At 61.5% G+C, this 23,567-nt stretch overlaps 4 protein-coding genes across 4 annotated transcripts; all 4 read right to left on the bottom strand.

Moving 5' to 3' along the window:
- Nucleotides 1-68: 68 nt before the first annotated feature.
- CHLRE_02g141786v5 (uncharacterized protein) lies at nt 69-10,700 on the bottom strand. The gene is made up of 15 exons (XM_043060112.1): nt 10,336-10,700; nt 9,888-10,163; nt 8,948-9,069; nt 8,069-8,175; nt 7,609-7,682; nt 7,326-7,415; nt 5,129-7,000; nt 4,655-4,812; nt 4,275-4,437; nt 3,765-3,849; nt 3,500-3,615; nt 2,477-2,733; nt 2,120-2,291; nt 1,669-1,842; nt 69-1,437 (listed from the first exon to the last, which is right to left on the bottom strand). The coding sequence occupies exons 1-15, from the start codon at nt 10,351-10,353 to the stop codon at nt 1,267-1,269; spliced, it is 3,855 nt and encodes a 1,284-aa protein (XP_042927876.1). The 5' UTR covers nt 10,354-10,700; the 3' UTR covers nt 69-1,266.
- Nucleotides 10,701-10,824: 124 nt separating this feature from the next.
- Nucleotides 10,825-12,910, bottom strand: CHLRE_02g141766v5 (uncharacterized protein). The gene is made up of 5 exons (XM_043060111.1): nt 12,128-12,910; nt 11,927-12,058; nt 11,696-11,863; nt 11,508-11,610; nt 10,825-11,354 (listed from the first exon to the last, which is right to left on the bottom strand). The coding sequence occupies exons 1-5, from the start codon at nt 12,167-12,169 to the stop codon at nt 11,068-11,070; spliced, it is 732 nt and encodes a 243-aa protein (XP_042927875.1). The 5' UTR covers nt 12,170-12,910; the 3' UTR covers nt 10,825-11,067.
- A 1,008-nt stretch (nt 12,911-13,918) lies between these two features.
- Nucleotides 13,919-17,550, bottom strand: CHLRE_02g141746v5 (uncharacterized protein). The gene is made up of 6 exons (XM_043060110.1): nt 17,190-17,550; nt 16,967-17,027; nt 16,393-16,506; nt 15,910-15,999; nt 15,559-15,662; nt 13,919-15,156 (listed from the first exon to the last, which is right to left on the bottom strand). Exons 2-6 carry the CDS (start codon nt 17,015-17,017, stop codon nt 14,715-14,717), a joined length of 801 nt encoding a protein of 266 aa, XP_042927874.1. The 5' UTR covers nt 17,018-17,027; nt 17,190-17,550; the 3' UTR covers nt 13,919-14,714.
- Nucleotides 17,551-18,571: 1,021 nt separating this feature from the next.
- On the bottom strand, nt 18,572-23,490 carry CHLRE_02g141726v5 (uncharacterized protein). Its single transcript, XM_043060109.1, has 7 exons — nt 22,682-23,490; nt 22,329-22,544; nt 21,436-21,609; nt 20,770-20,940; nt 19,702-19,824; nt 19,155-19,379; nt 18,572-18,872 (listed from the first exon to the last, which is right to left on the bottom strand). The coding sequence occupies exons 1-7, from the start codon at nt 22,838-22,840 to the stop codon at nt 18,789-18,791; spliced, it is 1,152 nt and encodes a 383-aa protein (XP_042927873.1). The 5' UTR covers nt 22,841-23,490; the 3' UTR covers nt 18,572-18,788.
- Nucleotides 23,491-23,567: the final 77 nt, after the last annotated feature.

The raw sequence follows: 23,567 nt of genomic DNA, 5'->3' as shown, positions 1-23,567 counted from the left end.
ACGCACGCCCGCGCCACCCAACCTGCCGCAGCCACCAACCAGCGGCGGCGCGTGTCGTGGTGGTTGGTTTTAAAAGGTGGTTCACTCCGTCAGGCAGCGATGCGCGCAAGCCGGCCCAGCGTACGACAGATTGGCGGCCCAGCGACCGCGATACCATTCCTGCCCCGGGGGGGACCGTACGCCTGCTGCGCGCGTTTCGCGTGTCCGTCTCTGGCGCCGTTTGCTTTTCGTTTCTTAGAGCATCGTCAATAACTTTTACTTGCTAGTGCTTTGACCGCTCCGGCAGGCAACTTGTTACCTCACTTGCCCACTCACCCCGCTCTCTCCCCGTGCCTGCTAGCTAGGCGACCCATGCCTCCAACAGCGCGCACCCACACATGGCGACACCAAGCAGCACACCTTCCCAACACAGCAGTCTATGGCGCACTGCCACACGCCACTACTCAGACAACAGACCCAGCTGGCACGGGAGGCACAACCGAAAGCACAACCCTAAAGCATCTTGAACTACGCAACCCAGGAACCCCAAAACCCCCTCGTTGCCCTAGAACGCACACGCGCCCACACCGGGGCCCGACATCCCAGGATCAGCCCATTGAGCACGGACGAGGTTTGGCCTGAACACTTATCTGGGGCGCCCTTTTGCCTTGCTCTTCTTGTCGGCGTTGGCCGCAGACCGTAGTCAACTGTCTGATGGCATACATGAGCCTCCCCCGCCCCTTCGCCAGCACGTGACCCCACGACATTCATCGTTGGTTCTCTTTACTCTCAACCTCTTCAGCAACAAAAGCACAGACGACATAGTTATAAACAAAGCAGACTCCGTACGTGATGCGTAGCGGCTTAGTGAAAGCCCGCTATACAACACTCCGCGGCAAACAAACTGCACCGTTTCTTGACCATGAGGGCGGCGGTTACGCACGTACACATTCACTGCTTGTTGTTGATTTGTTTGAACTCGGCGAACCTCATATGGTTGAATTTAAATGTGTCTCCACCACCCGCCGGGCCCTTAGCTGCACCCAGCACACACCCGCTGCCTGATCCTCATCATTTTCCTGCCTGCTCCTCATCATTTTCCTGCCTGCCGAAGGAGGGATGCCTGGCACTCCTTCGGCCGCTTGCTGTTGCCGCGTGATGACCCGGCCAGCTGCGGCCGGCCCCTCCAATACTAGTAACGACCAAACATTCAGGACCAGTTCATTGGGCTCGTGCATTGCCCCGCCCCGTCAACGCCCCACCATACACTTCATCCCCTGCGTGCTGTCACGCCTGCTGTGCCGCCTGCTGTGCCGCCTGCTGTGCCGCCGCCTCCGCCTCCACTGTCTTCCAGTGTGCGTAGTTGCGCTCAAAGCAGGCCGCCAATGGCACGGCCCCTGGGAAGGCGTCGGACAGCGCGCGCACTAGCGGCAGCGCCACAAAGTCAAAGAAGCCAACCTGGGGCGGAGCGAGTGGTGCAGGTCAATGGTCAGGATGCGTGGAGACATGCTATGTGGGAGTCGGTGTTTCGGGTCCGGAATCCGAATTGCGGCACGTGAGCCCAGCACGGCACGGCACGATCGGTCAGCTGTAGCAAGGGGCCCCCCGCATGCCCCAGCCTACCACGACACTTGCCGCACCCCCAACAGCCACATGCATACATGAAGCACGTCCAAAACGCGCGCACACCTGCGACTTGCTGACACCCTGCTTGGCTCGGTCGAAGAGCGGGCTGATGGGCAGGCCCCGGCCCCGCTCCTGGTCGCCCTGCCGGAAGAACTCCTCCTCCAACACCCCCAGCCAGCGGCAGTGCACCGGCAGCTCCCCAGCCAGGTGGCCGATGTCCGCGGCCTTGAGCGCAATCTGCATGCGGTTTTGTGTGTGTGTGTGTGTGTGTGTGGCACGTGTGTGTGTTTGTGTGTGTGTGTGTGTGTGTGTGTGTGTGTGTGTGTGTGTGTGTGTGTGGCACGTGTGTGTGTTTGTGTGTGTGTGTGTGTGTGTGTGTGTGTGTGTGTGTGTGTGTGTGTGTGGTGTGCCAGCAGTTGCTTGTGTGCACGCGGGCGGCGGTGTGTGATGACTTGCTGAGTCAGAGGCGCAAGTAAGCACGCAGGTTCCAGACAGATGGCACCAGCCCACCCACCTGCAGCGCAAGCAGCCTCTCAGCCTCGTCCTTTGGCTGCGGCGGGGACACGTCAGCGGCAGCGGTGGTGTGTTGTGGCTGTACGTGCCCGGCGGATGACCAGGGAGCCCCGCCGTCAAACACCACGTTATTGCCACCGGAGTGGTGGTGGGGGTGGCCGTCCGCGCCGCCCCTGCACACGCACACGTTGGTGTGTCATCACATCGTCAAGGCAGCAGCGGCGGCGGCCGTGGAAGGCGCGTGGCGGTGCGTATGCAGGGCCTGAGAAGACACACGCATTCACAGCACGCAGACCTTCCAAGCTGCTCCTATCTAAACAAGCGGTTGACGTCGTCAGCGTCGTCAGCACGCTCTTACCCGCGGCGAGGTGCTTTCAGCGTTCTTTGCCCCGGCTGGGGCTGCAACTGGCCTGAAGGCGGCGTGCGCGTCGGCGAGTTGCCCGCAGCAGCCGCCGCCGTATCGCCCTTGCCCCCGCCACCCCCGCCGCCTCCACCGGCCCCGCCCCGGCGACCGCCGCCGCTCAGCCCGGCCTTTCGCGCCTTGTTAAGCGCCTCGAACTGCGTGAGAAGCGAGAAGTGCTGCTTCATATCCGTGGCCAGGACCATGTCGATCACCTGCACTCGAGGAGGGACAAGTAAGGGGTGTCACCTTCGTATGGCCGGGAAAAGGGCTGAGCCCCGGCAGCAGTAAGGGAAGGAGGACATGCATGGGAGCACTATGTGCGCGTGGTGCAGCTGTGAACCCCCGCATAATTGATGCAACAGTGACCCCGAATGAATGAACCGCGGCCCATGTGATCTGCACTTGGCGAGGCTGCTAGGGCTACGGCAGGGCAGCCCCTGGGCCCGGGGCAGGGCAGCGCAATCGGCAAACGTTGGGGATTCCACACAGCGTTTACGCGTCCCGCCCTTGCTCCTAGCCCCTCTTCCGCAAGCCTCCAGCCTTATGAAGCAATGCGGCACTGGGGGGGTCAGCCACATGTGTGTTGCAGGTGTGGGTTATCGCTGCATAGCCAGCCGCACGCAGCATGCAGCTGCAAATGAATCGGGCCTGGAACCGGCTCCGCGACCGGCCCCGACACTGGAACCGAAACGTGCCCTTTCTCAAAAGCCGGAACGGATCAGGATCCAGAACTGGCCAACGGCCGCAGAACCAAAATGTAGCAGGAATAGGAATCGGACCCGCAATAGGATCCTGAACTAGGACCGGCATGGAACTGGAAACCAAAACAAAAGCAAACATGGAAACAGAAACTATCCCCCACACTCCAGCCAGCCACCCCAGCACGCCACTGCGCCTTGGGCAGACCACAACACGCCCGCCGCCCCACACCAACCCTTCAAACCCCCACCCCCGCACCCCCACACACGCCCTCCTCACCTGCTTGCGCAGCGCCGTCCGCTGCTCCTTGGCCATCTGGTCGAATGGGTCCAGGTCGGGCCGCTCCGATAGCAGCGTGAAAGCGCTGGCGGCGTGGTGGCTCTCAAGCGGCGAGCCTGCGATGGAGCGAAAGAGAGCATGCGCGCCGCATTACTACTTAGCCGCGTCACGCGTGCATGGTTAGCGCTGTATCGTACGGTGCATCAATCACCACCGAAAGCCCCGTCTGTATAATGCCATCGGCGGTCACGAGAATACCACTCACGGTCGTTGTAGCGCAGCGCCAGCGGGTGCGAGGTGGCGACCAGGAAGTCATTGGTTAGGCCGGGGTGGCCGTGGTCGTGGATGATCTGCAGACAAAAAGCAAACAGAAGCGCAAGAGGCTCGCTAGCACCGATTACATCATGAGCACCTACCCGATTGTGGCATGCATGCATGGATACCTTGCCCGCCCTGCCCTCCCACGTGACCACGCTGCCGCTGCCCCAATCCCTGCGGAACGCTGCCCCACGCCCAGCCTGACATCTACAGCTATAGTCCCTTAGCTGCCCTGACACGTTGACAGGAGTCAAGGCCGATGCCCTCGAATTGGCACTTCGCGGGCAGGCACCGCGGACCGCTGCCCCACGCCACGTCCACACCCATGCACGCGCGCACCCGCCGTCCAGCCCTCCTCGTGCCAACATGGTGGGTGCGGCCCTGGCTGTCAACCTTCGCTCCCTCCCTTTGAGATTGCTGACACAACCGCTCAACAACCCCATGCACGCGTGCGCACCGCTGCGAAGTAGGACGCCAGCAGCCCCAGCCCGTGCGCGTAGTGGGCGGTGAGCCGGGCGCCGCGCAGCAGCACGCTCAGGGTGCGCAGCACGTCGGCGGCGTGTGTGGCGTTGTGGTAGGGGTTGGACGCGGGGTAGCCGTCCTCCAGAGCACGCAGCAGCCTAGGTGCATGGACGCCGCGTGCGGGTGTGGTGGGTGGGGGGCGGAACGAACGGTAGGTTGCGCAGCTAGCGGCCCGGTATTGTGCTGGGGGCTCTCTACATACCGTACTTGGCCCGACGCTCTCCAAAGGACCTCATCAAAGCTTGCCGCGCACGCATATACGTGCACACAGTGGCCGTATGCTCAACCACACTTGGGCACGCACCATACACGCACCTGGCCAGCCTAATGGGCTGCAGCTTGAAGGTGGTCACCAGCCCCTCCCGCTGCATGAGGTAGAACCCCATGACTGACAGTGCATGCCCGCCGCTCGCCTCCGCCAGTGCCCACGTGTCGTACTGCCACTCGCCCGAGCCAGCCAGCAGCAATTCCACCTGCAGGCAGGAGGTGCGTGTGAATACAGGGCACAGCGAAAAACAAGCGCAAAGAGGAGTGTGTGTGTGTGTGTGTGTTAGCGTGTGCGTTTGTACGTAACTACGTATGCGCGCGTTCACTTGCGTGCGTTTGTTGCTTGCGCTCATTCGTTGGCGCGTTATGTTTACAAACAAGTACGGTGCATAGGTACGATCGGCCGCAGGCGGGCTCGCAAACCCGATGAGGATGGCTCTCAAACGTGCACATGCCCGCTGGACCGTGACCGCCGCTGCAACCCGGTCACCATGACATCCCGGTCACCATGACATCACTCACCGCATCCAACAAGGCTGCTGAAGGCGAGGGTTCGGCGAATGGCGACGCCGCATCATCCACCGCCGCCGCCGCCACCACCAGTGTGCAGCCGTCGCTGCCGAGCGGCGCGGCACCGACCACACCAGCCGCACCAGCCGTGGCAGTGCCGCATCCGCCGGTGCCTGCTGCATCCGCAGCCCCTTCCTCATCATGCGCACACAGCTGCGAACGCCGCCGGACACCGCTGCTGCTCGTGTCGCCGCCTCCGCCTCCGCCTCCGCCGCCGCCTCCGCAACCACCCTGGCCCATTGCCCTGCGGCTGCTGCTGCCCGCGGGTGACCGCGGTGTGGTCATCGCAGCGAGCTTCGCGAACAAGGAGGTTGCAGGGGCGGGAACATGGGCTGTGGCAGAAGTGACGGGACCGCTGTGGGCAGTAGCACCTGCCGACCCCTGACGCCCGGGCGGCGCAGCCGCGCCCTGCGGCTGCTGCTGCGGCTGGCACCGGGTCGACGCCGCTTGCGTCAGTGACGCAGTGGAACACGCGCGCGTGTAGCCGCTGGCAGCTGCAGCGGCCTGCGGCTGTTGCAACTGCTGCGATGAGAGTGGGCGGTTGGCGTCAGTAGCGATGGTCTGGAGCCGCTGCTGCTGCGGCTGCTGGCGGCGGGCGGTGGCGCCGCTCGTTTCGTATGCCGTGTCAAGGCTGCATTGCCCGTCGTCACACTGCAGCAGCTGCCACCCGCCGTCTCCCCGGCTGCTGGCGGCGGGAGGCTCCGGCGGTGACACCAATGCCTGCTGCTGCTGCTGCTGCTGCTGCTGCTGCTGTGCCGAAGCTGCGTCGGCACAGCAGGTTGCCTCCTCGCCGTCAGACGTGACCAAGGGCCGCCGCGCCAACGCGTTCTGTTGCGAGCCCTCCGCCAAGAGGGCAGACAACTCCAGCTGCAGATGGGCGCTGCCGCTATGCGGCACGGCGCCGCCCGTGCCGAGGCCGCTGCCGCCGGCGCCGACGCTGCCGACGCTGCAGCGCCCCTGCTGCTGCGTAGTCAGCTGCGGGCCCGCAGTGATGGTCGGCGAGGCTGCTGAAGGCGCCACGTGCGATGCGGCGGCCCGCAGGAGCGAGCCAGCCCTCCGGATGATGGACGTGGGCGGCGTGTTGGTGCGCGCCATGACCATTCCGGATACGGTGACGGAGTCGGGACTGCGCATCACCGCCGCCGCCGGCAGGGGCTGGGACAGCAGGAGCGCCGCCGGTATGTGCGTCTGCTGCTGCTGCCGCTGCTGCCGCTGCGTGTTCATGTGCATCCGCAGCGTGTCGTAGCTGCCACTGGCTATCGCGCTATCCCGAACGACCGCCAGCTCCGACCCCGCATCGCCCATCAACAATACACGAACTCCACGGCCGCCACCGCCGCCAATACCGCCGCCGAGCCTACTGCTGGCACCCGCCAATGCCCCCACCGAGCTCCCGCCGCCCCCGCCCCCGCCCCCGCCCCCGCCCCCGCCCCCGCCCCCGCCCCCGCCCCCGCCACCGGCAGCGCGTGCCGCGGCGGCGGGCGTGGAGGACGGCTGCAGCGGCGGTGGCGTCTGGCGCGCGCCGTCCGACAGCACGAACGCCAGCACACCGCGCAGGTCGTCACCGTCCAGCTGCTGCTGCTGTTGCTGCTCCAACACGATGTCGGCTGTGGACAAGAACGCGTCTTCGATGCATTCGGCCGATCGCCGCCCAACCGCGCCGCCGCCCGAAACCGCCCGTGGCCGCCACTGCTGCGGGGTCAGGTCGTGGTCACCGCCGCCCGCCTCCTCCTCCTCGGGCATGCTGGCCCCGGCGAAGGCGGTGTGGTCGATGACATCGGTGCCGGTGCCCAGTTGCCGCATCAGCGCGCGCTCCACGTCAGACTGCATGCATGCGGCAGGGGAAGCAACGGGGAACGTGTCAGTTACCGTACTCCTGGTCGGAGCCCGCCGAGGAATGCATGCGTGCACTCTTGATTGCTCTGACCGCGCATGCATCCGACCCGTCATCACGCGTGCCGCACGCATGCGACCGGCGCACGGTGCGTGTGTGTTTGTATAAAGGGAACCAAAGCAACCAGCAGTCCATCGCAATACATCCTCGCACCTAAAGCAGCACCTGCTGCATCCACCCCTGCCCCGCCACGCCCCGCGCCTCCGCGGCCCCTCTCCGCCCCTCTCTGCCCCTCCCCTCCCCGCTCCCGCCCACCTCCAGGTGCGCCCCCTGGATTGCCTCCACCAGCCCCAGCGGCCGGTACCAGTCCGCCTGCCGCAGAGCCAGCGAGCGAAGCGCCACCACCTGCGGGCGGGAAGCAAGGAGGCGCGGCGGAACCGGCAAGTCCATTGGCTGGCGACTTCCGTGCAGGCGTGCGGCAGGGCACTCGACAAGATAGACGGGGGCGGGCGAGTGGCAGCCGATCTACCGCAGCCCAGCCGCCGGTGTCGTCAGCGGCCGCACCCCCGTTTGCAGCCGTCCACCCTTCCGCACCCACCTGGCGCAGGTCGGGCGGCGCTCCAGTCATGAGGTCGCTCAGCAGCCCAAGCAGCAGACCCGCGGGCGAGGAGGCTACATGAATGCGGACGCGCGGCGGAGCAACAGGCAGGTCAGATAGGGATAAGAACGAAGCTCTGTGCTTGGGAATGTACGGCTCGTGCACACTACTACCAGCAGGCCTAATGCGTGCGGCGCCGCGCCGCGCCGCACCGCATGACACCCTATCCATCACGCCGCGCCACACCGCACCGCAACGCAAGGCAGCGCAGCCGCAACGCAGCCGCAACGCAACGCAACGCAGCCGCAACGCAAGGTGCCACAACGCACCCGACCGCTACCCTGGCAATGCGTGTGGTGCTCCCAAGGTGTGTGGTGCTCCCCGCCCCCCATCTGTAAGCCGTACCCCTTTCCCCCCGCCCCGCCCTGACACGTACGCACGCACGCACGCACGCTCGCACCTCCATTCAGCGGCCCGGCCGGCCCCAGCGTCTCGGCGTGTGTGTCGTTGAGCTCCTTGAGCAGGTCCCGCGGCAGCAGCGCCTCCAGCAGCATGGCGTGGCGCCGCCTGTTGGTGTTCGGGTTCCGTGACATGGGGCAGTTCGGACGAGACCGCGCGTGAGAGGTCAGGAGATTCAATGAGACGGAAAGGAAACGATCAACAGAGTCAGGAGCATGGCGTGGCGCCGCCTGTTGGTGTTCGGGTATGTAGGCAGGACGGACACACACACAGCTAGCCTGTGAGGTTGGTCGGTGGCTTGGGACTTCCACCGCAAAGAGTGTCTGCCGACGTTGGCGCGCACTGGTAGTGGCGTGTGTAAAAGCGTGTGCGCAACGCAAAACGCGAGGGGCGTGTGTAAAAGCGTGTGCGCAACGCATTCTGCACTTCGCTGCGCTGCAAAACTAACACCAACCCAACATGCGCATAAATCAGAGTGGTTTGGCCATGCCTGGCGGCTGGTGCCTGTTCAAAACGGCGGCTGCCTGAGTGTTGATGCTGCAGACAGTGTACTGCCTAACCCAGCCAGCCAGTACCCAGCGGGTAGGCAGGACAGACATACACACAGCCCGGCCGTGAGGTGGGTCGATGGCTAGGTATGGCTAGGAGCGCCGGCGGGTGCGTGGGGCGGGCTTGGGACTTCCATCGCAAAGAATGTCTGATAAATCGGGCGTTTATTGGTCGTGATGGTTAGTTGGCAGTTGCCGGTAGGTGGTTGTGCGGGCTATGGTGAGCAACGCTAGCATGCACAATCAAAAAAGAGGTGGCAAGGTTTGCCGCAAGTGCTGCTACCAAATCAGGCGAGCCGTCGCCACCTCGCCGCTTACTCATCCCCGCTCACCGTGACACCAGCATGCCCGCCAGCAGCAGTGACGACAGCGTGGCGAAGACAAACACCGCCGCCAGCGCTCCACCCACCCAGGCGGGCCGCCAGCCCTGTGCCTGCCACACCGCCAGCGTCCACTGCGATGCACAGCAGGTACAAGCACAGCAGGCACGGCACGGCAGCTGTAACTGTAAGTCCTAGGAAGCGCCAAGGAGGCTTTCCGATTGACGCAAGGCAAGGTACGGTATGGTTAGCAGACACAGAAGACAGTTAAGACACACAGCAACGCAGCAACAGTATCGACCATGCTCCCCACGGGTATGACGCCGGTCTACTGGGAGAGGGGTCAAACGGCACGTGAATTTTGGCAGGGCTGGAACTGCAGTACATACCCGCCCTTCGGGCTATAGGTAGCTACGGTACCCGCGGCGCACGTGGTTCTCCCTGTACTACGGTGCCTACAAGTGCAAAGGTTGCTTGGCGTCCGGGGGGTGCGTTCCGGCCTGCTTGGCACGGTCGAACACGGTTGTAGGGCCGACCTCCGAATCAGCTACCGGCTTTCGGTAAGCAATGACTTAGTTACACAGAGCCCTCAAGGACTTTGTTTGCGACCTGTATTGTCGCAGTCAACATGCTTACTTCTCAAGTCTGTGCGAGGACCGCGCTTTGATGTCACTTTAAGTTGCCGTCGTCTAATATAAATACAAGTAGACTAAGAAAATGCTCCCGGGCTTAAGAGTGCGAATCTGGCGAAAGCAGGCCTCGTGAAACGTGGTGACAGCCACCTCAAAGAATGCGACGGGAGTCAAACTTTGGCACATATAGGAGTTAATCCATGAAAGAGGGAGGCAAATTCTGTGCGATCACGGAGAAAGACGCGTGGACACGTTTTTGCCCCTCCTCGGATCCTCCAGCTCGCCCATGCAACAAACACGCACACAACGCGCTCGCTCACCTCGAGGCCCGCCAGCTCCACTGGCGCGGTTACAGCGTCCCTCGGCAGCTCGCCTGCTGCGCCCGAGGCCGCCACCACCACCCCGGTGCGGGTGGTCAGGCGGTACGCGAGGCCCACGCCCGCCAGGGCCCGCAGCGCCGACTCGGCTGGAGTGAGGAAGGCCTGGTCGCGACTGGCACTGATGAAGCCGGTGCTGCTGTTGCTGCTTCTTATGCTGCTGTTGTCCACTTGGCCCACAACGCCATCGAGCGCGCCAATCGACACCACACTGGTCACCTGCAGGCAGATACGGGCGTTGGGGCAGGCGCAGGGCGTGTTGGCCTATCAATAATGGCGGTGTGGATGGCAGTGGCCACGTTTAATTTTTTGGGCTGAGCCCCCCCAGCGCAGCGTTCCAGGGGGGGGCGAAGCCCCCCAGGAACACCCCTGTCCGTGGCTGCGTTCGTGCGTCGGCAAAACATAGCATACTGGCGCAAACCGCGAGTGCTACGTATTATTATTTGTTAATGTCTATTGCGTGTAAATAGGTGGCAGGGAAAATTCGGGCGGAGCGAGAAGTGCCTTCGCGCGTCCATGGACAATTGACTTTCGCGAGGTCGCAAGGAAAGCATCCGGTGCCCGCTGATATGCAGTCTCTAAGGCAAACTATGTTGGCGGCAAGCAAAGCGGGGAAGTATATCGAAAATTTTGAGCGACTTGCCGAGCCATGCCTGCCGACGCGCCAGAATGCCGAGAAGCCCCGAGGTCGCCCCCGCCCCGCGCCTAGCCCTTTGAGCGTGGGGCGCCGGGGAGGTGTTGAGTATGGCAGGAGGCTAGAGAAAGGCTTGGGGTGTTTGGGAACGTGACAAGGCACACATGCGTGGCGCGGGAAATCCCGCACGACCCCAACCCGAGTGTCCCTAGCCGATGCGCCTGCGCGTCGTAGCGGCATGGAGGCTCTGACGGGGCGTTACACGCTATTAGCTCCCAAGCGTACGGGGGCTCAGCCCATTTTCCAGCTGTACAAAGCTGACACCCCTTGTTCAGGTACTGCTAGACAGACAGCTTTGAGTCGATCGCGGCCAGCCTGTTCCTTTCAACTTGGGCGACAAGCTGTTGCAATACTGACTCGCCCGAGTTGCCGGGGCATGCTCCTGTGAGCGGCAGGTGACGGCGGCTCAGGCATGCCCTTTCGCCACTCCTATCCCACGCTAGCTCCTCCGCCAAACCCAGATCCACGCCCACTCACGAAGCCCCACAGGACGGTCCCACGGGTCTCGTTGTATGCGCACGGGTCGCCGCACAGCGGGTTGGGGATGTCCGGGCGTCCAAAGTTGTCATCTGGGTTACTCATCATGTTGATTGGCACGTAAATGGCACGCCGGACAAGCAGGTTCGCACCAGCAGCCTCTTCCCCCTTAATGGGCGGGACTGGCCCCGTCACAGACAGGGTGTCCGCGTAGAGCCGAGAGTTTGCGGTAGCGCCGCCTGAAGTAACGCAATTGCAGCATTCCGCGGAGGTTGGGGATCGGTGGGGCACGTAGTCGTGTGTTAGTCATAATGTTAAGGGAAGAGCGCACGTGTGAAACATATACCATGTCAACAGAGCTGGCACTGCAGAGCTACTCTCGATCTCCTCACCTGCAAAGGCATCGAAGCCTAGAAGCTTTTCATCGGGCGGGTAGCTGAGACGAAGTCGACCGGATGGAAGAAGTCGCAAGGATGTTATCGTGCCAGGAGGGGCCTGCACGGTGTGGCACGTGTCAAATACACAACCTTCGGAGCAGCATGTGTGCTCCTTTATTCTACGAATCGACTGGTACACTCACTGAATTTAGTAGCGCGGGTGCGGTGACATTGAATCGAAGGGTAACGCGGTCATATTGGGAGGGGTTTGCCCGCACAACCGCGGCGAACACCTCCACAGGGGAAGCCGCGAACAGGAGTTGCTGGCGATACTGAACAGCAGCGCCTTGGGCCAGAGAAAGGGCGTTTGCCTGCATTTAATATCGTTGTCAAACTATACAGCGATGACTGGCACAGCCTCGAGTTGCACGGACCTTAGCCTGGTTCACATTGTTGGCTGCCGACAACATCACCGTGATAACACCGGCGCCAGCGAGGAGGATAAATGTAAGGCATGGAACTACAATAAGCACCCCAGGCGCTGAGCGAACGACAGCAGCGAAGGCCTGCAAGGTTGGAATGAACAAGCTTACTCAACTTTGCCGGGGCGCCGCAAGCAAGCTCCTTGCGCTTACCCTCGCTTTACGGGCCGATAAATGCAAGCATTCTGTCCGCATGTGTCCTCTTTTTGGAGAAGCCTCGTTGGCAGTGCTCATAGACGGTCTACTGCTGGACGCCATCGATAGATGTTGTTGTGGCCCTCAAGTCATAGTATGTGATTCATTATACAAGTTCATCCAACAGTGACTAGTTTGTAGTGCAAGAGCGCAGGGGTACAGTCAGGATGATCGATGCCAATCTGCCGTCGTTTGAAAGAAATACTTTTCTGCTATTCTGGGCACTTGAGTGTGACAGATTGCGTTGCTTACAAGAGGGACCTGCTGACGTAGAGGACGCAGAGGACAGCCCTCGGGTTCCGCCGACAAGCTCGGATGTCTCGATCCGAGCTTCGCCCAAAAGTCACAGCTGCCTTTATCAGTGATATCACTGCGCTAATATATCGGGCGCTCCCCCGCGCAGGGGGCAATGCCTCGGCTTTTCCTAGGGCTTTTCCACCATTATGCAAATCCAGTGACCAATGAAAAACGGAGGAAAGTACGATACTGCAATATACCGAGGTGTGCAGCTGACGGTCCGTAGCGGCGAACGCGCGACAAAAGAATGGCGACAAGCATGCGACTACGCAGTAACAAATGCAATGCTCTGTTGATTCAAGATAAACAAGAGCAGAGCAATTAGACGCCACGCAGCGACCATGTACTGCGACCACGTTACACACCAACAGAAAAAGACACGGGAGCGTGCCAAAGCTGTGCCAGAGTCAAGCAAAGTAGAAGCCAAAGCCAAAGCGAAAGAAAAGCAAAAGACACAAGCCAAAGTTTGTTGCTGCTCGTGGGGAGTGCCTTCTCGGCCACCCTCCGACTGCCGCCTCCCATCGGGCGAGCCATCGCGCTGCGTAGCGGGAAGGCTTCGGCCGGTTTGGGACGGTTTAGGCGGGCACGGGGCGCGCGCGGGGCTGACACAGCCTGGCAGTGCTGTTAGTCCTCGAGGTGCAATGAACCGGAATCGTTTGGTCGTGCGTGTCAGGGGTTCCCTGGTGCGTGTCGTGCTGCTGTGCACGCACTCTTGCCTGCTAGCCCCGCCCACAATCCTCATGGCATTGGTAGGCCACTGGGCGCTATGGCATAGAACGGCACAGAAGGCGCTGTCCATTACTGTACAATTGTTCGCAGGGCGCCCCTTTCGCTCGGCCTAGTGTCTAGGCAGCGGTCCGCGGTGGGGCTGGCAGGGCATGCGTAGCGGCGTGACAAGCAGTGCGGCTGTTGACAACTGTGCTGCGTCTGGCTGCGGTTGGCTCTGCTGTGGCATCGCGATTGCTAGATAGGCACCTGGTTTGGCTATGTGCCTGTGGAAACCGACCCCGGCTATGTCCGGGCGATGAGGTTGTTCGGCCTCAGACTGTGGAGGGGCTCAGCCCCTTTTCCCGTGACCGGGGAACACTTGTCGCTCGGCCTCGCCCGCTCTTGCTGGCCTAGCATTGCATCGTAAAATACCCTCACCATCTTCGGACACCAACCGGGCCTTACCCCGGTCCCATCGCACACCATCTTCCGAAACAGTGCGCATTTGTCTCTTTCAAGCATCTTCGGTAACCTCTGGACCGCTACGGTATCCGGCAGCTCAGGCCAGGAAGGGGGCCGGGAATGGCCCGACGCCGACCCATTTGCACCCTGTTACTTATCAAGCTGCGGCTCTGCAGCGAAAGTGTGGCGTTGCGGTGTGTCTGTGTGGTGCTATCGCCTGGCCGGGCGCCCGGAGCGTGAGAAATGCGCATCAGCAGACTTCCAGCCAGCCAGCAACTTGTCGGTACAGTAACTGCGGGGTTCCACACTCCTGCCCTGCCGTTGCAAATTGTTTGCCATCGTCTGGGGTCTGGGAACCAGCTGCACCCTGCGGGACTTCACCAACCTGCCTTAACATTGTCCGACCGGACACCCTGTTACTTATCAAGCGCAACCAAGTGCCGGCCTCAGGATCGCACGAATGCAGGGAGCTTAGTACTTCAGCATCAATATGTACTGAGCCCTGTGAGTACAGGGCCACATCCGCCAATGAACCTAAGACACCCATTTCCCATCCCGGTCCTCCGCATGTCCTACACGCGCCATGACAAGCCTCAGAACTAGAAACCTGAACGCTGCTGAAACAGAAGCAGGGACCCGTTCACTGTCCAATGCTCACAACGTCAAAACTTGTCCACTCCAAATGCTGAGGCTCACGCCGCCTGGTACCCAATCAAAGGACTGTGGGGGAGTGTATCGGCAGTCCTTGCAGTGATGTAAATGTCAACTAGACCGCGGTAGCCTCAAGGATTGCAGCTCCACTTCGCGACCTGATGCCGCTCAACCCCCTACCACTACCAGCCTCCCTCCGCGCCCAGCAAACAAGAAGCACAGGCCGCCACCGGCGCGGGCGTGGGAGGGGGCGCCCGCACCCACACCAGCAGACTGCCGCTGTACTGATTCAGCCTCTCTCGCCGTGGGTGCCCCCCCCCCACACACACCGAGCCCCGGCGGCGACATTTCTCTGGTTTTCTTTGGGATTGGAATGAACTTTCTCCCCCCCCCACACACATACACCGGGCTTTGCTCAATCTCTCGCCTACGCATCCAGCATGCCGGGGGCAGCGGCGGCCGCGGTTGCGGCGGGAGGCACACCAGGGCCACCGCCAACCGCAGCAACCGCACCGCCCGTCCCAACCGCTCCAACTGTCGCCACGTGGCCGTCGCCCGCCACCGACGCCACCTCCGAATGCGGCACGTGGGGTGCATGCTCCAGCCCCAGCCCAAGCCCCAGGCCCAGACCGTGCCCCAAACCGTGCCCCAGGCCCAGCGCCTCCAACCCCACCGGCCCGAGGCCTCCAGGCCCACCGTGCCCCAGCCCAAGGACCGCTGCGTTGGATACGGACGCTGCGGACGCGGCCGCCTGCTGACGCTGATGCTGCATGTGCTGCGCTGCCGCCATGGCGTGCGCCACGTGGGCATGCGATGCGTGCGAGGCGTGGGAGGCGGCGGGGGAGGAGGCGGCGAGGGATTGGCCGTCCCTGCAATGGCGCAGCGGGGGCGCGTGTGGGGGTTGAGAGAGCAAGCGCAAAGAAGGGAACGTGTACCGTCTGGAGTAGGGGAGAGGAGAGCGAGCGTGAAGGGGACCTGGCAAACAAGCATGCATCGTGCGGGCAATGCGGTGTGGCGCGTGGGTGCCTGTCAAAGCGTGCCCTGTTCTGCCTTGAAGCACTCCACCCACTCGACACACCCAGCCTCAACCACAAAGCCAACCCGCGATCTGCTACCACTAGCCGCCCCCCCCCCCCCCCCGTGGCCGCCCCCCCCCAACACACATATACAATCGCTCTATTTCCTCTTCCCCTCTTTTCCCAATCTTCTGCCCCGTCCCCGTCCCCGTCCCTGTCCCCGTCCCCGTCCCCGTCCCCCCCCCCGTTCCTCACCTGTACACAGCCATCATCTTGGCAGTGGATTTGACCTTGGCGCCGTACTGCCGCGCCGCCTCGCTGATGCGCCGCCGCGCGCCCACCGTCTCCACACCCAGCTTCTACGAGCGGGCGCGAGCGGGCGTGCGTGAGCGGGGGTGTGCTTGTGCGTAAGAGTGTGTGCATGTGCTTGTGCGTGTGCGTGCCCGCCCCTCTGCCAAGCTCCAGGTCGCGGTCCTTCGTCCCCGCCAGCATGCCAGCAATCCCCCATCACGGCCGCGCCAAAACACACACGCGTGTCAAAACACACACGCCTCCACTAACCCTCCTTTTCCGCCCTCCATTTCCCCTCCATTTCCCCCCTCCCACCTCCAGGTCGCGGTCCTTCATGCCCGCCAGCACCAGCGGCGTCACCTCCTGCCCGCGCATAAGCTCCACGTACTGAGGCAGGCCGATGTCCTGTTGGGGCAGCGGCGGTTGGGAGCGGCGGTTAGAGGCGGCGGTTGGGAGCGGCGGTTGGGAGCGGCGGTTAGGAGCGGTTGTAGATACCAGCCCAAACTATTCCGAACCCAATGCGAAAGAGCAGGAGGAGGATGGTTAGGAGCGGTTTTGGGTGGGTATCATTGCGCTGGCACGTGTGATCTGGTAGTGTGTGGACGGGCGGTTGGCGTCCACGCCCGCCACGTATCCAGATCTGCATGGGCCGGGTTCGTGGGATGCCGCTCTCCCCACACACGTCCCCCTCCACCTCCCTTCCATTGCCCCTGTTCCAAACCAATCCCTCTCACCCCCTCATAACCGTATTGCACCGTGAGCCATTTAGCACCTTTCAAACTCCTCCCCCTCCCTCACCGCCAAGTAGGTGTCCTGCACCAGCTCCGCCAGCCCCTCGCGCCCGCCCGCCACCATGCCCTCCAGATAGCCAGTGGCGTTGGCGAGCGCCGGGCTAGCCAACAGCTGCTGCACCTGTGTCGTGTGGAGGAGTTGAGAGGTGGTGGGAGGTGTTGAGGGGTGTTGAGTGATAGGAGCAGAGGTGGTGGGGGCGAGTTACATTCATGATCAGAATCAAGGATAAGCGGAGGAGCAGGGGTGGGGGAGAGATTGAGCGTGCGTGGGTAGGGGGGAGCAGCCGTGAAGGTTTGTGATTCACGGGGGATGACACTCTGGGAACCAGCCTGCTTCAGTCTTGCTTCAGGCTTGCTTCAGGAAAAAGTCACAAGTTAAGGCTTCAGGATGTTTGCTTCAGGAAACGACTATATCAGGAAAAATGCCGAAGCGCTTCATGAAGGGCCTGAAGCACGCACCCCCTGAAGCCCCCGGTCAGGCCGTCACCCACCCCCGCAACCAGTGTTCATGAGAGGTGTCTATAGACACCGAACTGCGATCCCCCTTACCACCGTTTGACTAAACACGCGCTCCACCAAACCTGAGCATGCACCGAGCAGCGCCCATGTCTCCACTTTCTACTCCTGGCCATGACTTTATACCTGCAAGCCATGAGGTCAGCAAATGTGTGAGCCATGAAGCAAAAGCCTATTAACTGTGGACAGCGACAAGCATGCCCGACACCGGTCAATACAAGTCAGGCACAAGCAATGCAGGCTAAACACCATGCCACTCAAACCCAGCAATGCAAACCAGACACCTACAACGCATGTTGCGAGCGGGTCCCAATGTGTGCGACTGCGAGTCAAGTCCTCACAACTCCGTCAACACAAGACAACAAGATGAATTTAGGGACATGGACGTATACTTATCGTCTGGTAATGTAAGGAGAGCCACAGCCACAGTCAGCGACGAAGGTGACTGCGTTGACCACGTTGTAGCAGCTCCACTGGCCGTTCACAAGCAGAGAGCTCATAAATTTGTATTCCTGCACAGATTTAATTATTATAGAACCGTCTAAGAGTCAAGCAAGGCAGTGTCGGGGGTGACAAGAAGAATGCTCGCTCAAGTATAGCTAGTGGGCATTCAAATAACGTGTTAGAGAATTTGTTTTAGTAGTAAGGTTTAGAATACAATAGAGTGGACTATGGAGCTTCAGAAGTTTTAGAGTCAGTTGCTGCTTAGTCCCATGCTGCACCCATGCGCAGCCGGGCAGCCTGCACCCCGTAATTCTCACGCACGATTGGCAGAGCAAGCATGCCATCCTTGCCCGAGTGTCTGGTGCTTCTCATGTCGCTAGCGCTGTGTTTAGGAAGGCACAGCCTCCTGCCGATGGTGTAGGGGCCACGGAGGTGCGTGTGTGCGGTGCGGGGTCATCCATAGTGGCGGGTTTTAGGGTCTGGGCACATGTAGGGGACCCAAGCCATGGCCCCCCGCGTTTGTAGATAGCTGGTTATAGCCTATATCCTACAATGCACGAGTTGGGGGGCGGGCAGGCCCAAGCTGGTGGTGGCAATGCCTTGTGTGGTTGGCGTCACCCATTTTGGCATGCCCCATGCCAAAAAGGGTGACGCTCAGACGTGGGGCCACCGGTGTTGTGTCAGGCAGCCTGCACCCCGTAATTCTCACGCACGGCATGCATGTCATCCTTGCCCGAGTGTGTGGTGCCTTCTCATGTCGCCGGCGCTGTGTTTAGGAAGGCACAGCCTCCAGCCGATGGTGTAGGGGCCACGGAGGTGCGTGTGTGCGGTGCGGGGTCATCCATAGTGGCGGGTTTTAGGGTCTGGGCACATGTAGGGGACCCAAGCCATGGCCCCCCGCGTTTGTAGATAGCTGGTTATAGCCTATATCCTACAATGCACGAGTTGGGGGGCGGGCAGGCCCAAGCTGGTGGTGGCAATGCCTTGTGTGGTTAGCGTCACCCATTTTGGCATGCCCCATGCCAAAAAGGGTGACGCTCAGACGTGGGGCCACCGGTGTTGTGTCAGGCAGCCTGCACCCCGTAATTCTCACGCACAGCATGCATGCCATCCTTGCCCGAGTGTGTGGTGCCTTCTCATGTCGCCGGCGCTGTGTTTAGGAAGGCACAGCCTCCTGCCGGTGGAGGCATACCGTATGTAGCGGCCAACAGATGGAGGACTCAAACTATTGTGAGCCCTTACATGATTGTTTCACGCCACACTCTCTGTGGACACATTGTTTACTTATACAAAGTAGCTCGTATGATGTTGGTTCGCGAACAGCAGACATTCCTGAAGCAATGTTCCTGAAGTGAGGCATCTTACTGAGCGAGGCCGGGCCCGACATTAAAGAACTGCCATGAGAGCACTATTCGTGTGCGATCAAGTTACAAAGTTCCATCATTATAACATTGGAGACCAGCGGTTGATGTATGGTAGGCGACCGTGAATGTTGTGCGCATCCTCTTCTCCATTCTCTGGCAAAACCTGTGATAATGTATGTGATATGACGAAATTACTGACAAGAAATGCTTCAGTGCGCTATACATATATCGTGCTTCCGGCCTGTTGGCAGTGTCAGACCTGAAGCCCCCAGGGGGCAGTTCAGTACACCTGAAGCAGCCCTGAAGCAGCCCTGAAGCAAAAGTCGGGTTCCTGAAGCCCCGGCCATTCCCCGAGTGTGAAATGCGCCAGAGAGCACACTTGTGAGCGTGTGAAATGCGGACGTCAGCAGCAGCAGGCGCAGGGGCACAATAACCACGCACTCACAAAGGTGCGGACCAGCTGGATCGACATGGGGACCGGCTGCAGCGCCGCCGCCGCCGCCGCCGCCGCCGCTGCTGAGGAGTCCGAGGAGCCCGAGCCTGAGGCGGAAGAGGAGGACTGCAGCAGCAGGCGCCTATGCCCCGCCGTGGTGGTGGTTGTAGAGGAGGAGGAGGAGGACGAGGAGGGGGAGCGGGCGGTGGAGGAGGTGTTGGTGCCGCCAATCTTGAACTGCAGTGATGGAGGTAGGGTGGCGGCAGGGCGGGAGACGAAATCTTGAGCGGCAGATGCGCGCGGCGGCAGAGGTGTGTGCAAAGGTAACAACGAGCTGTCGCACACGATGTAAAGTAGCGCGCACACGCTCCACAGGTCCTCATGCATCGCATGCACCATCCACATAGCAGCAGTCACAGCAGGACCATAGCACGGCACCGCACGGAGGCAAGTATGCTGCCGCCTGCTGCTGTCTGCTGCCCGCGGGCTGTCCTCTCCTCTCCTCCCACCCACCATCCTCCACCACCCGCCACAATCCCCCACCCCCACCCCACCCCACCTGGTTCCGGCCTATCTCGGCAAACACCTGCCCCAGCGCCGCACTCATCTCCGCCAGCCGCTCGTACAGACGCGGTGAGGCCGCCAGGCGCTGAGCCACGTTGTAGATGCGCGACAGCAGGTCCTGCGTGGGGAGTGAGGTGTTCATTTGTTCGTTGTGAGGGGGGTTGCAAAGATGGTTGGGAAAGCGGTACAGGGGGTTGCAAAGGTGGTTGGGAAAGCAGTACGGGGGGTTGCAAAGATGGTTGGAAAAGCGGGACAGGGGGTTGCAAAGATGGTTGGAAAAGCGGGACAGGGGGTTGAAGGTCCTGCGAGGAGCGCGTGCAGGGGGTGGTGGTAGTTCATTCCAGAGCCCAAAGCAAGCCAACCGCGGGGGTTGAGTTGGGTGGGGGGGGGGGACCGGGGGTTGAGGAGTGAGGTGTTGGCGTGTGTGGGGAATGAATGCACGATGCGAGGGGTGTTTCAAATTAGTTGCAAAGAACACTGGTGCTGGTTACGGCGTCAACAACACACCAACGGTCCCAATCCCCCTCGGGGGTCCGTTGCTTCGGAGATGAATCAAGTAACAAGGACTGCCAAGACCAAACCCACGTTTCCGATTTCCTTGCCCCCTCTCCCCCAACCTCCCAACCCCCCACCCCACTCCCCTCGCCACTATATCCTTCCAGTTCCCCCCCACCCGCCAAGTCTATCCGCCACTATGCTTCCAGTTCTCTATTGCATTGGGTTTGGCTTAGTTTGGGCTGGTATCTACAACCCCCCCCCCCACCCCACCCCACCCGCCCCCCCCACCTGCTTGTTGCCGTAGGTGCCCAGGACTTGCAAGTTGCTTACAACCAGTCTAACGTTATCAAGAATGTTGTTAAGACTAAGACTGCAAAGCCGAGATAGGTTTATCCCACCCCACCCCTACAGCGCCCACCTGGTTGTTGCGGTAGGTATCCGCCACTATCAAGTCTTTCCGCCACTATCCTTCCAGTTTTTTATTGCATTGGGTTTGGTGTAGTTTGGGCTGGTATTTACAACCCCCCCCCCCCCCCACACACACACGCACCCCCCAGCCCCCCACCTGGTTGTTGCGGTAGGTGTCAAGCAGGTGGCTCCTCAGCACCACAGGGTCGTCCCACGTGGCGCCGCCGCCGCCGCCGCCGCCGCCGCCGCCGCCGCCGCCGCCGCCGCCGCCACCCAGGCTGGCCACCACCACACTCAGCACGTGCATGGCCGGCAGCATGGTGGACAGCTGCACGTGTGCGGGCGTGGGCGTGTGTGTGTGTGTGTAAGGGCGTGTTTGGGTTTGGGTCGGGTACATACGGGTTTGGCAACAGGTTTGGGTATGGGTTTGGCAACAGGTTTGGGCATGGGTTTGGGTATGGATTTTGCGTATGGGTTTGGGCATGGGTTTGAAGACCTTGCTTGACATTCCTCGCAGCGCCTCCCCCCAGCTTTCCCTGGCCCAGCCTCCGTACCCACCCCCAATTCCCACCCACCTTCACTCCAATCCACCCATCCCCCGCCCCACCCCACTAAGCTCTGTGCCCACCCGCCGACTCCCATCCCCATCCCCGCCCCACCCCCGCCCTGACCCGCCCCACCCCCCACACACACGTCAGGGATCACGACGACTGTCACCAGTGTGTCTCACTTGTACAAGCCATTGCCGCAGTACACACCCCGCAGTACACACCACAGCACTGCCGCAGTACACCACACAGCGCCGTACACGTGCCGTACCGACCTGGCTGTAGTACCGCCGTACGGCGTCGTTGTCGGCGGTTGACTCCCAGTCGAAGGGCACGTACGGCAGCAGGCGGTCGATCAGCGGTTGGTCTTCGGCCGAGGCGCCGCTGCCGCTGCCGGCGGCGCCGCCGATGAGGGCGGCGGAGGGGCCGCCGCGGCCCGCGGCGTCGACCTGTGTGGTGTGGTTTGGTGTGACGTTGTGTGAGGCGTGGGGTGGAGTGGTGAGGGGGTCTCTGATGTAGAGTGGCATTCCGCGGGGGCACCCCTGACCTTATGATGCCAGGTGTGCAGGCAGGCCCCGGCCTTCCCCAAGGTGCGGGCTGAACGCACGTGTCAAATTACACAAGCCCGTCAGCATATACGGTTATACGGTACACTTGTAACACTGTACGGTACCTGACACGTATGAAAGTGTGTTCCAAACCCGCCAAAATGGCAACGCGCCACCCGGCCTTACTATTCCCGGGGTGGGACCGCCCGGCGTTGCCAGTGTGCTGGACGCTGCTGGTAGCAGCCGAGAAGGATCTGGCGGGGCGTGACCGGGCGGAGCGCTAGCTGCTGCCCCAACCTCCCGCGGTCCCGCCGCAGCAGCTACGGTACCACTCCCACGTAGCCTTGCGACAGTGTTATGAGGTGGCGGGGCGCGAACCCTCGCGAACCGGCAGCCCCCCTTCCCCGCGGTTTTTTGCCCGACACACACACGCACACCGGTCTGTGCGTTTTGTTTCCCTCGTGCTTTCAGACAGACCGGGCAAACCGTGCCGCGTGACGCGACACGTGGGGGGGCGGGAAACCGCCGCGTGTGTCGACGAGTCAACACCGTCGCCGCTGCCCCTACCTCCGCAGCTGCCAGGACCCCCCCTCCCCCGCTGCTGCGCGTGCGCTGCTCACCGTCACAGACGTTGCGCCACCGGACGAGCTGTAACTCGGCTTGGCCGCCCAGCCGGCGCCAAAACCGCCGCCAAAGCCGACGAGAAGTACAACGCATGCGCATACGATGTAAAGGCCCCATGGCGCCCTCCAATACCCAGCGCCCGACGGATACGTCTGGCCTTGCAGCGAGCCATCGCGCAATGGCTTTTGAGGCTGGATGCCGAACACGGCAGCCTGAGGCGGGCAGAAGCGCGCGAGGAGAATTTGAGCAGGGCATTGCGCCATTACAATCCCTCCTTGCAGGGGCGCTGGGGCTAGGCCTTTGCTTAGTCAGAGCTGATGTACGCACATAAGGCGATATCCGTCCATACCTGTGCATAGTCCTCGTCCGTCGCCTCCTCAGAGTAGAGCGCGTTTTTGTAGCTACGGTTCCCGGACGACGCCACTGATGCAGTTGAACCAAGGTTCGGCAAAAGCTTCATCCGGCTGGTCGAGGGGCCCGCTTTGGGGGTGCTCTGAGCCGAGTCCATTGTCGATGTGTCTCAGCGAGCGGGTCCCTACGAGGGACAAAGCTGTCGCGCCTTTGCAATGCTAATTTTTTGCTTAAATCTATGCTCAGAGGCAAATTGAAAGCAGAAAATACTGCCTCGTGGTTTCCAAACACGAGTGTCGTTTTTGTAGCGCGGTTTGTGGCCCGGGTTAAGTCGCTACTACAATAGGCAAGGTGCTAGCGGGCAGCTCTGCATTAACGAAGGTCAGGCGTGGGCGACAGAAAACCGCCAATGTCAGGACGCCAAGGGCGCGGCCAATGGTGCGACAGGGTGCGGCAGAGTGCGGCACGACGTCGAGGTACCTCCAGCCCTGAAAGTCTTTGAAAGGCCCCAAACGTCGCGCAAACTCTTGACAGCTGTGTATTTCCAGCATAGGACTAGTGCAGGTGTCTCCAAGGGCCCAGCAAACTTACTTGAGCACAACATGTTCCTGGCATACATCGGAAGGGGAGACAAGGAACCCTGAGAGCTGAACCGCGGCGAATCAATGTAAACGCGAGTATGTATATGTTAGCAACTGTCCATGTCACGACCGGAGCGTTCTGGGGACGTGGTATCAGTACATTTGCTCGAGGGATTCGGGTGCTCGAACACCAACTAATCACATGTGAGGGAAAGCATTGGACAGGTATGTGATCTCAGTTCCTGTGTTACGGGGAAGTAATTTAGGAAGAAGTGGCGCGGGGGATTGGATTACAGCGAGGGG

The sequence above is a fragment of the Chlamydomonas reinhardtii genome, chromosome 2 (genome assembly GCF_000002595.2).
Source record: "Chlamydomonas reinhardtii strain CC-503 cw92 mt+ chromosome 2, whole genome shotgun sequence".
Lineage (NCBI taxonomy): Eukaryota > Viridiplantae > Chlorophyta > Chlorophyceae > Chlamydomonadales > Chlamydomonadaceae > Chlamydomonas > Chlamydomonas reinhardtii.
This window is presented reverse-complemented; position numbering and strand designations above follow the sequence as displayed.